The sequence below is a fragment of the Arachis hypogaea genome, chromosome 12, assembly GCF_003086295.3.
Source record: "Arachis hypogaea cultivar Tifrunner chromosome 12, arahy.Tifrunner.gnm2.J5K5, whole genome shotgun sequence".
Taxonomy (NCBI): Eukaryota; Viridiplantae; Streptophyta; class Magnoliopsida; order Fabales; family Fabaceae; genus Arachis; species Arachis hypogaea.
Genome location: NC_092047.1, coordinates 114817406 through 114834542, shown reverse-complemented (window position 1 = coordinate 114834542; position 17137 = coordinate 114817406). Strand labels below are relative to the sequence as shown.

Here is a 17137-nt window from a genome sequence, read left to right as displayed (position 1 = left end):
ATTAGGGTTTATTTTCTTAAACTATGCTATTTATATGTGATGTGCGGATATGCGGATTTGCGGATCGGATCCGCGGATATCACTGCCAAATCCGCAATCCGATCCGACCATAGTGCGGATCCGATCCGATGGCTCTGCGGATCGGATAATATCCGCAAAATTCGGATCGGATGCGGATAATTACCGCGGATATGCGGATATTATCCGATCCATGTGCAGCCCTAAGTAGACTTGTAGAAGTGAAGCGAGACCCAGTCATCTTAGCTATAGCGTGGGTACCCCCCACCCGAGATGTGTGAAACTGAATATTGATGGCTCAGTTCGAGAAATTATCAGGCAAGCGAGTTGTGGAAGGCTAATCATAACTAGTGAGAGGGAATGGGTCGGAGGTTTCAGGGCGAATCTGGACTATTGCCAAGCCACCCAAGCAAAGCTCTGGGGAGTTCATTATGGCTTACAGAAAGCATAGAGTCTAGGGATGAGAAGGGTTATAGTAGAGTTGGATTCTTTGAATGCAATCATGTGCATTAAGAGAAACTCCAGTGACAGCCATGGCCATAGCCCTATAATCCGAAAGATAACAGAGTGGATGAAACGACCTTGGGAGATTATATTTAAATATGTTTATAGGGAGGTTAATCGGTGTACAGACTGGTTAGCTAGAAGCATTGACAGTCAATTAGCAGGTTATAGTTTTATAGACTTGCTTCCTTTAGATCTATAGATCTTGCATAATGATGATTTAACGGGAGTCCCTATCTCCCGTACAATCTTTTTGTAGTTTTCTGTTTTTGGGCTTCTATCCCATACCATTACCAAAAAAAATTTTTTTTTTTGAAAGAACAATTTGAAGTCTAAGATACTTTAATATTACGCTCACTTATTGTCTTTTAGCTAATATTTACAATATATCATTTTTTTTTTCATGAACATTGCAAATTATACAAGAATTTAATTTTAATATATTGTCAGTGTAAAACTATTTTTCACATGAATCTAATTATATAATGTCACATTAGTAAAAATAAATACTTTTTATATTGACTGTATGAATGATCATTCAAAAAAATGATTATAATTGCATAACTGTGTAAAATGTTACATTGTTAATGCATTAAAATTAAATTCATTAAACAAAATAATAGAGGAAAGAAGGTAAGGAGAATAATATAAGCAAGATAAAAAAAAGCACTCACTTGATTCATGTGTTTTCTAAATTGACTAAAGAAAATCCAAAATAGTGGAGGCTTTGTTGAGTATTTGTTTGGAAAATTGGAAGAGAATATCTACATTGCTATGAACCATGCATCATTATCATTATAATACTTAGAAGACAGAAAACCTTTGTGCCATTTTTCTTCTTTGTAAAATTTGTATTGTTCTGCTGTTCCACTAGTTACCAAAAAATAATCGCATAAAATGGCTGTAATAATAATAAGAAATGCATATAGAGTGGAGATGCGGGGGATCGAACCCCGTGCCTCTCGCATGCAAAGCGAGCGCTCTACCATTTGAGCTACATCCCCAGATGATGAGGTTTTCTAAAATGGAACATTTTGATAAATAAAAAATAAAAGCTTAACCATCATTAAATTGAAATAGCAGGACTTAATATGATAAAAAAAAAAGTTATAAATTTTAATGATAATTAATTCTTATTTTACCACTTAATAAATTTCTTTGTGTGAGAAGTTCTTGGGTTTTTTGGTCTTGAAGTTTTTTTATTATAGCATTTGCATTTCTGGTTTTTTGTGTTGTGAGTAGATTCTTTGTTTTTTTTCTTTACCTATTGTCAGCCTTTGGTGAAATACTAAAATTCAAAAGCCCAAGACACATTACAGACAAAATAATAAATTGTTTACGCAACTTCAACCAGAAACAAACCCAATGTTTCTAAGTAGCCCAAAAAAAAAATGAACAACATGGAAAGCCGAAACAATTTTAAACTAAACAACAAATCCTGACCCAAAAAAAACTAAACAACAAAGCCCTTGACTAAAACATTCTAAACAAGTTCACCAAAAAAAAAAAAGAAAACATTCTAAACAACAAAAAGTTAACCTACTTGGCCTAGTGATTAGCTCACTAGTCCGTTTAAACAAGTGTTAAAAGTTTGAATGTGCATGCAGCAACCCATTGGTAATCACACTAAATTGAATCAAACATTTTCTTTTATCTGTATGAGTACTGTTAGGGAGTCAATGGCCTAAGCGTACAATGTGTACAATGGGCTAAATCTTTAGTCCATGAATAAAATGAACATCACACATACTATCCAGAATAACCACTCATCCCAAAAACTTAAGTTAATTTTGGGATTCACCAAGGATTGAACTCTTTACCTTTTGGATCTAGAACTCTAATATTATATCATGAAACCACTCATCCCAAAAGCGTAACCTGACAGGACAATGTAACACTAATGGTCATATCTCTAATATTTCCTAAACCTCCATTGTACACATTATACGCTTAGGTCATTGGCTCCCTATACTTATTCTATCTATATATAGTCCCCGAACATGGTAATTGAAGACTAAGAAACAAATTTTCACAAAAATACAAACTCTATCATCAACTTGAATCTCTTGCACCAAAATAAAACTTGAGAAGATAGTTCCAATATCAAATTTTATGCGCCTAGATTGGCAAAAGACAGAGCCAATAAGTAATTGCACTTTTCTTTTTTGAAAAAAATGGGCTTCACCAAAGGCTCTAATCTTTGGAGGAAAAAAATCCCACACTAACTCAAGAAGCAATAGCAAAAAAAGATACAAATGAAAAAAAAAAAAAAAAGAGAAAGGTAGAGAGTTAAGTCTCAAGAAATCAATGAGCCTTAACTCACATTCACATGGCATACTTCTCCCTCCCCATTTTAAAGGTCTAGAATTTAAATCCTAAAGATTACAATTAAAAAAAAATGTGATAAATATGTGAAGAAGGTGTGGATATGTAGAATTGGAGTTGTCCAATTTACTGGCTAAAAAAAAAATCTCAAGATAAATGTCCAAAAAAAAGCTTCAAGATGGTACTTCATATTAGTCAAATTGAAAAAAATGTATTATATTAGTCTCTTAGTTTTTTGTCAATATCAAGAACATAATTAGTGCAATTAAAATTTTATAGAATATTTTAAGAGAAGTGCTAGAATGTTAGTAACTTTTATATTTTGTAATCATCAATTGGCCATTAATAATATTTTTAATATGAAATTATATCTAATAATAAAAAATTACTCACTTTTTTTTATATAATTAAATATTAACTACAAAACATAAAAAATACTGACCTTCTAAACTTTTTCATATTTTAATATATCTTATCAATCTCAAGAATGTGGCAAGGTAGATGGGTCAGACAATAATGCGCTCAGCAAAAAAATCGGGTCATGTGTTCGTGAGACACCGGTGCAAACCTTTGGAGTTGCTGACTGCTGTTGAACTCGTGGTATAGCCAAAGCAAAATATGATATGGTGAAGAAACATTCATGCATGCATGCTTTCTTCTATATATGTATATATCCCACTATTTTTATATTTCACATCTTTATATATTCCATTCTTCACATTATTTAAATTTAATCGTTTTCTTCTATTTTTACGCTTCTAATCATTTTTCTTCTTAATATTCTCTTCTCATCAATTTTCATATTCTTATTTTAGGTAGACTTTGTGGTCTATATATATATAATATTTTATGTCATTATTGAATGTTATGAAATGGTTTTAATATTGATAATAAATAATTCAAAAAAGGTGTTTTTTGGAATAAACCATCCAAATTCAAATCGTTACGTTAAATAAGTTATTAATTAATAATGTGCCAATTCGTAATACCTCAGGTCAAACAAATAAGATTTATTAGGAGACTGTTGATATTTTATACGATGGAATACATATCGCGTGTTAATATCATATTATAAATCACACTTTGGAAAGGAAACAAAAAACTAACACAAATTATAAATAAAATATCGTGCAAATTAAATTCAGTTAAAGAAAAATGTAGCAACCACAACAGTCAAGACATTCTATATTACATAGCCACCAAGGGCCTATATATTATTTAGGAATTTAGACCGTCTGTTTCTTAGTCAATTTATGAATGGCTTAAGGCTTAATTAAGCAGGCCATTGAAGACTTATTTGAAGATAATATGATATTCTCAAAGTTCTAGTTTCTTCAAAAATGTCAGCTTATTTGCTATTGCTTTCATTTCATCATCTTTATTAATGTACAATAAATTAAAATACTAACAAACTTTTATATGGCAATTGAAAATTGTTACCGCAACACTTGTGTGTTATGTTACACAATAAGGTGGATGATGTTTTCATTTTTTTTTTCATGATATTTTTCCGCGAGTAGGACAAAGATTAATCCGTCGCAGATCGAAACTTCATTTAAGAATTTATCGGCTAATTAATTACTGTATGCACATACAAGACAAAATTCGAACTCCCAACATTTATTTAAGCGGACTATTGAACTAATCACTAAACTAACCCGATTTATTTCATGTTTTGATATTATTTGCTTTCACTTTAGTAGTTTGATTTTTATTTGAATTAAACATCATGGTGCAATTTTTTATGACTAAAACTTACAAGTAAATGACGCATGGTTGCTGATTACGACCACATTATAAATTATTTTCATAAAATGTTTCTCCGAAGTTGTAGCCATTATAATCAAAATATAAGAGTTGGTATTTGTATTCACATACATACGGCCAAAAACAGTATACATAACAGAATATCTTTTGAGGGTTATATTAGATTCCTTGTCTTCACTTGGCACAAAACGTGCTAGCTAGATTGTTAGTTCATGTTATGATAATAAAATCAACCTAGTGGAGATTTTGCATAGTAAAATATTCTATTACAGTTGAATTGGTTCTGATCTTTTAACTTACACTACCCACCATTTTACCTTGTCTTTGCTCTGTCCACTTGATCAACAACAATAGCATCCTACTATATACATTAGAGAAAAAAAATATATTAAACGGGCATTTTTATTTTTATTTTTATTTTTTAATTTTGTGAAAATAAAAAAGTATAATTTATTAGTTTACTATTTTTTTTCTTTCAAAAAATCTTAAAAATAGAACATATTAAAAAAATACAAATACAAATCAAATACACCTTAAGTGTCTGGATATTTGAGTATACATATATCATTTAATTTTTTTTTTAATATGAAAGGCACTTTAAATCCGAATTAAAATATCAAATATAATTCAAAATTCTAATATTAGTAGTAGTAAATATTTAAATATTATATGAGTTTAATTTTAAGGGTAAAAAACCTAAATGAGCCAAGGAGAGCTCATTTTTACTCAAATCCGCCAAAACAAATTTTGATACATCAATCCACCAGAACACATTTTTATATAATTCGAATCAATAGGATTCGAATTAGCTTTGCACATAATTCGAATTGAATCAATTCGAATTATGACCAAATACTCTTTTCATGTAGTTCGAATCAATTAGATTCGAATTAAGCATGCAAGGTTCGAATTATATCAATTCGAATTACATAGAGCACGTGGCTTAGGGGAATTCGAATCGAGTTGATTCGAATTACTTTCATATTGCAATTCAAAATAATTCGAAATGTATCAAAGTCTTTAAAAAATATTTTTATAAAAAAATTAAAAAAATATAAATTAAAAAAAATAAGTATTTTTTATTAAAAAATTTAAAATGAAGAATGTAATTACTAAAACATAGTTACGTAAGTCATTATTATTATTTTATATAATAATATAAATATTAAATATGTTAATATTAAAAAATAAATGATTTTTAAAAAATAGATATAGTGGTAATTATATAAAATCTAATTTAAAAGATACAAAGATTCGAGAGTATAATATTAAATTGGTTTAGTAAAAAATATTAGTAAGCTAAATAATTAAGACATAAATTTATTACATAATAAAAAATAGGTGAATTTTACTCTACCATTTCTAAAATAAAGGGTAAATTACCCCTTGTGACATATACCGTGATTATTCATAAATTATTCTTCTACCAGAGTTCTAAGATTTACATTATCTTCTCTTTTTTTTCAATTGACGCGATGTTTCTCTTGAAACTTGATAGTAGTGTCATTTTCATAATCTGCACCAAATACACCTCTTCTTCTCCAATTTTAAAACCATAATTCCTCTCAAATTCAATCACCATTTCCAATAAATTAGGTTAGAATTTTGAATTTGTTCGTATGCTTTCAATCTCCCATTTCAACGAGCACATCTATTAATTTTTCAGCTCTCTTCTTCTTAAGATTTTCTTCCTAGTATTTTTCTTAAAATTCAGTCAGATCAACAATGATATTCCTTTTCAGATAACCAACCCTCGTACCCTTTTATAACTATATAACAAAAACAAACCAAAATATTAGTTAATCATAAAAACAATGAGTCAATAATTATCATCTTAGGATTTTTATTATCTGAATAATAATTGAAAAATAATTTAAGAGCAATTAAAGATAAAAAAATAAAATAAAGTACCTTGGTGTCTCTTTTCACACACCAATTACTATCATTTTTAACTAATATATCACAAATTTCTATCAGTTTTTGAGCTCTCTCGTTTTTAGGATTTTCTAGCGACCGTATTAGAGATATCAATTAAATTTGACGATCTCATTCGAACTTTGAAACTCTGGTTGAAAGATAATTTATCAATAATCACTGTATATGCCACAAAGGATAATTACTTTGAATTACAATATGAAAGTAATTCGAATCAACTCGACTCGAACTCCCCTAAGCCACGTGCTCTATGTAATTCGAATTGATATAATTCGAACCTTGCATGCCTAATTCGAATCTAATTGATTCGAATTACGTGGGAAGAGCATTTGGTCATAATTCGAATTGAATCAATTCGAATTATGTGCAAAGCTAATTCGAATCCTATTGATTCGAATTATATAAAAATGTGTTCTGGTGGATTGATGTATTAAAATTTGTTTTGGCGAATTTGGGTAAAAATGAGCTCCCCTTGGCTCATTTGAGTTTTTTACCCTAATTTTAATATATTAATATAAAAAATTAGTTGATTAAATTCATGCATTTAGACTTTACATGTTTCATTAATCATGTAAAACTTTCATAGATTGAAATTATATAAAAATTAAATTGATATTATAAATCTTATTATTTTAAAAATTTAGAATATTTGTGTGTTGGCATTGAGGTTGAGAATATGTCTTGATATGACATATATCCATCATATTGATCTTCACACTCAACACACACAAACACCATCCACCTTCATTTTCTCATTGTCAATGCACCCTTTTCCCACACTTTTCCTATCACCATCAAACCATAAGCAACAGGCATGCTACAACAATACAAACGTATATATATTATTAATCAAAACCAGTCCAATAGATATAAACAATCAACCATAAACCAGCAATAAAATAACATACAAATAAAGAAAGAAAACAACGGCCTCCATTGCTGCAAGCACACTTTTTTCTCATCCAATGATCCAATTCATTGACTCAAATCCCCCGACACACAAACACCATATAAACTCACACAACAATTTCTCCATAAATTCTTAATCTCAACAACACAATCTACAAACTCAAAATCCTCAAATCCAACAACATGGATAGGCTTGTGAAACCAGACAGAAATGAAGTGGAAGTTGTGTTCATCAAGTCACAAAAGTGCAGCTCCACTTTCAAGCTCACAAACCTAATGCACACAATGACAGTGGCAGTGTCACTAACAACAACAAACCCATCAATCTTTTCAATCAATAAACCCTTTTCCATAATCCCACCACTCTCATCATCCAATTACACTCTCCAACTCACTCATCACCACCACCCACCACTCTCTGACCCTCCTGATGCCGTCACCGTCCGCACCGCCATGCTTCCCATCGGAAAGGCCCACCATGACGACCTCCGCCGTCTCTTCTCCAAGCCTGGCCCCCACGTCTTCCGCGACGCCGTTTTGACCATCTCCCTCGTCGGCCCCACCGTCGCCGAATTCCTCATCACCACCCACCATACCCAAACCCCCGAAAGCTTCAAACTTTTCACCAATTCACTATCCCAATGCACAAAGCCCCAACTCACGAACCTTATAAAACCCGCAATTGAACAAAGAAACCCAGAAACCGTAGCCGTTTTGATCAAAGCCGGCGCGAACCCTAATTTCAGAGACTCAACGGGAAAATCCTTAATCCCTTACGCGATTCGGCACGGGAATTTCGATATTCTGAAGCTTCTGGTAGACTCTGGAACCCGAATTGAAAACTCGGTTGACCTAGTTCTTCACGAAGCCGCGGCGATGAACAGAATCGATTTCATGGAGCTTCTATTGGACTCATTCCATGACGAATTGGACGTGAATTTAGTGAATCATAACGGCGAAACGCCAATTCATGTGGCTGCGATTCACGACCACGTCGAAGCAATCGAGTTCAGCGTTTCCATTGGCGTAAACCCTAACGCCGTCGACATTAACGGCTCCACGGCGCTTCACTTCGCAGCTTCTAACGGAAACTTAAACGCCGTTGAGTTTTTGTTAGAATGCTCGAACGTGAAATACGTTAAGAATCGGTTCGGGAAAACGGCGTTTTCTTTAGCCGAAGAGAATAAGCACTTTCATTTAGCCGAAACGCTGCGTTTCGGTGACTTGCTATTCCGCGCTGCGAGGGTGGACGATGTTCACGCGCTGAAGAGGTTGTTGGGAGAAGGCGCGTGGGTCAATCGGAGGGACCAGAATGGTTGGACGGCGCTGCATTGGGCTGCGTTTAAGGGTCGGATTAAGAGCGTGAAGGTGTTGGTTGATCATGGCGCGTGGGTTGATGCGGTTGATGATGCAGGTTACACTCCTTTACATTGTGCTGTTGAGGCAGGGCACTTGCAAGTTGCTATTTTGATTATTGGTCATGGTGGGTCCCAAGTTAGCCTTAAGAGCTTCCAAGGTGTTGTTGCAACTCTTGATTTGGATTCTCTTGAGAAACATGTTACTCTTAGATCATCATCATAAATTCTTATAGATCTTTGTTTTTTTTTTTTTTTGGAAAGGGTTGGAAAAATTACAAAAAATTTTATGGATTAGCTATGTATGTAATTTGTACACTAAATTTTCATCCATGAAAATTTTTGTTTCTTTTCTCACTTGTAAGTTATAACTAAATATCTAAATGTGATTAGAGTAAGAAAATGATGGACACTCTTGTAATTTGGTATATCAATTTTGTAAATTGTTTTTTTGAGATATTTTTAGGATATGTTTACAAGTTTTGATTTTGTAGGAAAAGGAAATATTTGAATTGTATGATGGACCATGGACTAAGATTTATACTTAATTTTGTTCTATTTTCTTCCAATTTTACAATTCTTACATATTTTTAGTTCTTTTGAGTAAAAAATACTCTCTTTTCTCTTGTCATTTGTTGATCTCTATACAAACCTTATGAACGAGATAGTGAAATGATTAGAGAAGTAATAAGTGAGCTCTTTAACACTATTAGTATATAATGAATGAATTACAAGATGTAGTTCAATATTTTAAGTGCTCTTAAGAATTTCTTGTTGGTTTTTTTTCTTGTACGTTTTTACTACAATCAATTAGTTTAATTAATGAAAAATATAGTGTAATATTTTTATAGTCATAATTCATAACATATAATAACTATAAAGAGAAAGGGATATCATATATAAGTTGAATTGAAGAGGGGACCTCTTCGAAAAAATACATAAGTTTTCTTTGTAAATTTTATCCTAAGTATGGTTGTTGATGAAATAGGGAATTTTGTTAGAGCTACTATAGATTTTTTTTTTTGGGGTCATGGCAGAGCTACTATAGAGTTTAACACTGGCCAAAAACTGATACTAATACTCTCTTAGATCCATGACTTCTTCATTGTTAAACTTAAAACCATTTTCATATCTTGATTTTTGGGGATTGTTATTCTCCACTATTTGAAAATTATAGCCCTAATGTTGAGCCTAGTTCTAGATATATTTTTAGTCCATTGTGAATTTATGCTCTTAGCAAAAACTTCCTTAGCTTGATTGTAATTTGTTTTCAGGTAACAACTGACTATTATATAAAAAGAACTATTGAGTCTAATGGAATAACTTGTAATATTATTCATGTACAATATAAATATATGGGCAAAAAACTAGAATAAACTAAGGGAAGTTGCAAATTACCTAAATGAGCCAAAGTGAAATTCGTTTCAGCAATGAGCCAAACCCTATATTTATATAATTCGAATCAGTATGGTTCGAACTCCATTCATGAGTAATTCGAACCAGGGTGGTTCGAATTACTAGGAGAGAAATTGATTCAAGTAAATCGAACCAGGGTGGTTCGAATTACAGGGGAGGAAAATGCAGCACATAATTCGAACCAAGCTGGTTCGAATTATATGGGGAGACGCTGCATCAAGTAATTCGAACCAAGCTGGTTCAAATTACACAAACCGAATTCGAACCAGTCCGGTTCGATTTAGTGGTAGACAGTGCAGTATATATATGGTTCTAAACGTGAGTTGCTCTCATAGAGGGTGTAAGATGGCTAGTGAGGAAAGTTTTGTGGTTTTGGTTCACCACAGAGGATCCATTAAGAGGAAAACTCGCTCCGGTGTGAAGTTTACAGATAAGGATCCTCTCTGTATTGTCGTGAAACCAACGACGAGCTATGATGACCTTGTTAGATCTGTGCTGATGAAACTTGGTCTGGAAGGTGCGAAGCGAGTGAAGAAGTTTTTCTATCGCATTCCAATCACTGTCTTGCAGGATACCGTGAAGTATGATTGCTTCACGATTGGTAGTGATGAGGACCTGCAAGTAATGTTTCTATGTCGGAGGCAGTTTCCCGAGGTGAGGACACCAGAGTTGTTGACAAAGCTGGTTGATGTGGTATCCAGCTCAGGGGTTCGAACCGGAATGCCACCACTGAAGCCGCGGCAGCCGGTTCCAGTTCCAGGCCTGCCGTTGCTTCTTCGTCCGTCCCTGTGTACGAGCCAGCGGTCCAACCAGTCGCCTCCCCGTCTTTTGCTGTTGATCTCAATGATAGAGTAGGCGACGTGGTAGGATCAGTTGATATTCTGCCGAACGCTTTACAGGGAGTTCCACCGGTTGGCGTCGGAGACGGAGTGTTGGGTGATGTAGAGGAGGACGACGTCGAGCCGGATATGATTGAGGATGACAGCGGCGACGAGGTTGGAGCGACTGAGCCTGCATTGGCGGTCGGTGGTTCTAGTTCTGGCACACAGCAGTATCCACCACATTTTTCCTCTTTGGACCTGGATGCCATGAGGCAAGAGGGTGTTTCAGGGTACTCTGTTGGATTCGGAGCTAGAGATGCTGAAGGGACTGCTGGTTTGACAGAGTTCCAGGTTGGTCAGCAATTTCAGGATAAAGACGAGGCCCTGTTAAGTGTGAAGACTTACAGCATCCGGCGAGGGGTACAGTACAAGGTTGTGGAGTCTGATCATCGCCGTTATGTGGGCAAGTGTTCTGAGTTTGGGAATGGGTGCACATGGTTGATTCGACTGAGTCTGCGAAAGCGCAAGGGCATTTGGGAGGTCAAACGGTACAATGGACCTCACACTTGTCTTGCGACCTCCATCTCGAGTGACCACAGGAGCTTGGATTATCATGTGATTTCGGCGTTCGTTATGCCAATGGTTAGGGCTGACGCATCCGTCAGCATCAAGGTGCTCCTAAATGCCACGGCAGCACACTTCGGGTTTAGGCCGACTTACAGGAGGGTCTGGATGGCGAAGCAGAAGGCAATTGCCCTCGTATACGGTGACTGGGATGAGTCATACAACGAGCTCCCCAGGTGGGTTTTGGGAGTCCAGTTGACGATGCTCGGTACTGTTGCGATCCTACGGACGAGCCCCGTTCGAGTTAGTGGACAAGTAGACGAGTCTCAAGCTTTTTTCCACAGACTTTTCTGGACGTTTCCACCGCTCATCCAGGCATTTCGCCATTGCAAGCCCCTAGTTAGCATTGACGGGACCCATCTGTATGGGAAGTACGGGGGTACTTTGCTCATCGCGATTGCACAGGACGGGAACTCCAACATTCTACCCGTTGCATTCGCACTAGTAGAAGGTGAGAATGCAGAGTCTTGGTCATTCTTTCTCTCCCACCTTAGACAGCACGTGACACCGCAGCCCGGTCTTCTGGTTATATTGGACAGGCATAACGGCATAAAGGCTGCGCTTGAGGCTCCGGACGGAGGTTGGTTACCTCCATCTGCATACCGTGCATTCTGCATTCGACACGTAGCGGCTAATTTTGCCCTTACCTTCAAGGGCAAAGACGCACGTAGGCTTCTAGTGAATGCCGCATATGCCAAGACCGAGGTTGAGTTTGATTACTGGTTTGATATTCTTCGGTCTGAAGACCCGGCGATGTGTGACTGGGCGAACTGGATTGATTATTCCTTGTGGACTCAGCATCGTGATGAGGGACGGAGATTCGGTCACATGACGACGAATATCTCGGAGTGTGTGAACTCAATCCTAAAGGGTGTCAGAAACCTCCCTGTATGCTCGTTGGTGAAGGCAACATATGGAAGGCTTGCGGAACTCTTTGTTCGCAAGGGGAGAGAGGCTGAGGCCTAGATGGGAACCGGACAGCAATTCAGTCAGTACTTGGTGAAGTGTATAGAGGCCAACTTGAAGACCGCGAGGTGCTTCACGGTGACTTTGTATGACCGGGATAACTCGGAGTTCACCATAGCCGAGACCACTCCGACGGGCTCTTTCTCGTTGGGTACCTACAGAGTATCGCTTGCGTCTCGGACCTGTGACTGCGGGTACTTCCAGGCACTTCATTTCCTGTGCCAGCACGCACTTGCCTGCTGCGCCTACTCACGGGTTACCTGGTCCTCTTATGTTCACAGCGTGTATCAGATTAGTTTAGTGTTCAGTGTGTACCAGATGGGATTCACACCGCCGATACCGGAGGGCTTCTGGCCACCTTACGACGGGCCAACCGTTATTCCGGACCCTGCCAAGAGGCGTGCGAGAGAGGGTCGTCCGAGATCCACTAGGATACGGACGAATATGAACGAGGCAGACCCGAATCGGCCAAAGAGGTGTGGCCTTTGTCGCCAACCCGGACACACCCGCCGGAGTTGCCCACAGCTTGGAGGACCGTCTCACACGGGGGGCCAGTAGTAGCGATCTTGTTATTGTTAGTGCTTATTGATTTTTTTTTCCTGTTACATGTTATGTTAGAGGACTTATGTAATCTGTTGATCTTTTTACCTTCTAGTAATGAAAAAGTTGCATCTGAATTTGAATATAGCTAGAAATCCCATAAATGCAAAAGTTGCTAACTAAAGTGTTATATGATTCAATGATAATACATATTCACTAATCCACTAGGTAAATACCAGATTTTTAAGTACAATAAGATGAAGAAACAACAAGGAAAAACAGCTCTAAAGTAACAACAGTAATCCACATGGGTCAGATACATGAGTGAACCCTAACGTCCAAAATACATGAAAAGTAAATCATCTAAACAAGTGGGAGCCTGTCCCACAACGACGGGGTACCCGTGGCCTCTGACCTCTGCGGATAAACGGCTCCTCATCCTCTATCTCATCTGCGTCCTCGTGTGGAGCAGGCTGTGCGGGTGGCGTAAAATGGACAGGTGCGGCAGACGGCTCGGCGACAGACTGTGATGCAGCGGTGTAAGCGGAATGTGGGGTACCTCCCAAACCAAACTGGTCACCAACAGGTGTCGTAGCAGGCTCGTTCAGATCAACATCTAAGGGTGCCTGCGTGCCGGGGGTCTGAGCACGCCTCCTGCCCGGCTCGTCCTCCTGCGTGATAGCCGTAATCTCCTCTAGAAACCGTGGACTGCCGAAGTCCGCATCAAGCGTATCTGCCCCAAGGAAGTCCTGCCACTGTGATCCGGGAATAACGCATGGAGTACCGTCCTGCTGAGGCTGGTCGTCGGTGGGTACTCCAACAAAGTAATGTCCAAAAGGACCCGATCCAAGTCCAGCGTCACTAGGCTTAGCCCCGTCACCCATCCCTGAGCCATACCACTCACCTCTGTGCACCCCATCCTGGGTACTGACACCAACAACTCCAGCCGCCCCTGCACCATCCCCGCCCTCGGGCCCATGCTGATCATCGTCATCGTCCTCAGGGTCAGGTGTAGCGGCGTGAACCGCAGCACGCCCTCTACCTCTGCCAGGAAGGCGTCGTCGTCGACCCCCAGCGGGGCCGGCCTCGTCATCATCCTCCATAGCACGCTCAAGCCACCCCCAGTCACGCTGGCTACGCCGTGTGCCCACGCGAGCTCTCCTATCAACCCGCCGCCTGTCCGGCACGTCCTCAGGCCGATCCATCTCAGGAACTCGCCCAGCTCCCCGCTGTGAGGCCTCAACAGGAATAGCAACGGCTCTCGGATCGCCCAACTGCGGATCCGGAGACAAAAACCTCTTCCCGTGCTGACTCCACCACTCCAAGAACTCATGCGACGGACCAGGGTCAGCAACAACATCGAACCTCAGCACGCTCTCCGTACGGGAGTCCCAATAGCGATGCCACTTCTGCAAATGGGACGGGAACCATCGATCGTCGCCTCTGCCGTCCTTCGACATCAGAAAGTCGATGTTCAGGGCGGGATGTGGACGGGGCTGCACCCCTCCAAACTGCGGAAGAACCCTATCTATCTGATGCCACTCTATGACGGCAAAGTAGATAAGCGATGTAACAGACCGCCACAGCACCATATGCCGAGGCTCCAAAACCTCGGGATGCACGACCTGAAGTACGTCGGGGCTGCTGTACGGCATCCAGATAAACTGCACCCAGAACTATACAATGTCAGGGCAACTCGTGAACCCAACTCGTAAATCGTGGTTAAATAAAGAAACTTATTAACTAACATACTGACCTCCCTATCCTGCAACCGGTCTATCCAGAGCCTCCACATCTGAACTCTAGGACCCTTCTCGCTACTGGAAGGGATGTAACCTGACCACCTGCATCATGCACATGTCTTACAGCTACTTATATGTGTGCTTAGGGTATCCAATACATTATGAATGAACACGTAGTTATGTGTAGTAAATTGAAATAGACAAAGCTTAGTACGGTACCTCGAGGCCAATGGCCAACTGAACGTCTTAAATCCTGCAGGCCTAAACCGAGGAAATCGCCAGAAAATCCATGACTGAAGTAGCTGAAGTGGGCCCGCTAGCTTGATAACATTTCTGTTCGCCACTCGGCACATGCACCGGTACAACCATGCCAGTGCTGCAGAACCCCAGCTGTAGGTCCCCATCTCCTCCAGCCTAGCTACAAACGGAAGCTATCTGATGTGAACGCGGTTGCCGGACTTGTCCGCAAAAAGCTGCGTGCCCAACAACATCATGATGTACGCACGGGCATATCGACGCACAGTATCCTCATCAGCTCCCTCCGGGCACTCACCAAAAGTCTCCTGAAACCAGCTGCAATTGACCGCGTACTTCTGAACCTGGCTAGGAGGAGGTACCACTCCAAGAAACTCCTCGAACCAAACCCAGGCTGGACGGCCACCCTCGATGTATATATGGAACTCTGATAGGCAGCCGCTGACGTAACGCCCGTCCACTGGCAAACCCAGCTGGTATGCCACGTCCTGGAGTGTGATCGTGCACTCTCCGAACGGCATATGAAACGTGTGCGTCTCCGGACGCCATCGCTCGACAAACGCACTGACAAGGGCCTCGTCCAACCGGAACCATCTATCGTTCAGCCTTGCAAGATGGTAAAGACCTGCCATCTGCAGGTACGGAACGTATCTGTCATCGAGGACCATGCCCTGCTGCCGCCGCATGCTCCTGATGCATCGCTGAGGCTGCGGAAGAAATGAACCGCATTATTAGGACCAACTTAATTACCAGTGACAAAGATAACCAACACGATAATTGATTAACCAGAAAATCGTACTAAATATAAGCGCTTAAAATTCCATGAACGAGAACCACTTGCATAAACAACTAACATAAGAAACCAGCATAAACCACTGACATGAAAGATCTAACATTAAACAACCATAACTAAACCGCTAACATAAACCACTAACATAAACCACTAACATAAACCGTTAACGTAAACCACTTACATAAACCACATACATAAACCACTAAGATAAACCACCAACATAAACCACTAACGTAAACCACTAACATAAACCACTAACATAAACCACTAACATAAACCACCATCTAACCCGCATGCAAAACCACTAACATAAACCACTAACATAAACCATTAACAGAAACCACTAACATAACCACTAACATAAACCACCATCTAACCCGCATGCAAAACCACTAACTCACATGTACCGGTAGAACAAAGTTATATCCGTACTAACCTCCTCGTTGATGACCCCAGCTATATGGGCGACTCCGTCCAAGCGATATAACCGTGCCGGATCGTCCCCCATCAGCAGAGTATTCCGTTCAGGTCTTTGTCGGAGAGAATCTGGGTCGTTTTCTCTGAGATTTGGTGGGGTAGGGGAAGGTGAGAATGGTTCGAATGAGGCTGATTCGAACTCCTTATATAGCCCAATCACTAGTAATTCGAACCAGGGTGGTTCGAATTACTAAGAACGCAGCTTGAGTGTAATTCGAACCGGGGTGGTTCGAATTACTTGAAAACACTAACTTACCTATAATTCGAACTAGGGTGGTTCGAATTACATTCATTGCTAGTTCGAACCAGCCTGGTTCGATTTACCATCAACTCCTTCTTCCTAATTCGAACTGGCCTGGTTCGATTTATTTGTAAATGCAGTTCGAACTAGTCTGGTTCGAATTACATTAAATTACGATCTGGCTTATTACTGAATCGATTTTCCTTTTGGCTCATATACGTAAATTTGAAGTGATGTTGGCTTATTATGGTGTTTTTATATGTAGTTTAAAACTTTATTTTGGATTTTGGTCTTTTGGATCCCTAGAAATAATATCAGTTGATTTTAAGCTTTTTAAAGAGATTTTAACTGAATACAAAGATAATTTTTCAAGCGTGTTTCGAGGCTATAAAATAATTAAAAAAGAAAAAAATGGGAGGGGTGGGGGAGGATAATTTAGTATATAATTT

General features: G+C 38.9%; 1 protein-coding gene and 1 non-coding gene across 2 annotated transcripts; one reads left to right on the top strand and one right to left on the bottom strand.

The window, feature by feature from the left end:
- Positions 1–1453: 1453 nt before the first annotated feature.
- TRNAA-UGC (transfer RNA alanine (anticodon UGC)) lies at positions 1454–1526 on the bottom strand. The gene has a single exon. It is a non-coding gene; the product is annotated as a tRNA-Ala (tRNA).
- A 5633-nt stretch (positions 1527–7159) lies between these two features.
- Positions 7160–9382, top strand: LOC112728475 (protein VAPYRIN-LIKE). The gene has a single exon (XM_025778613.3). The coding sequence runs from the start codon at positions 7642–7644 to the stop codon at positions 9037–9039; it is 1398 nt and encodes a 465-aa protein (XP_025634398.1). The 5' UTR covers positions 7160–7641; the 3' UTR covers positions 9040–9382.
- The last annotated feature ends 7755 nt before the right edge of the window (positions 9383–17137 follow it).

What these genes read in the sequence shown, in the direction of transcription:
- LOC112728475 (XM_025778613.3), top strand. Translation starts at nt 7,642, where the DNA reads ATGGATAGGCTTGTGAAACCAGACAGAAATGAAGTGGAAGTTGTGTTC.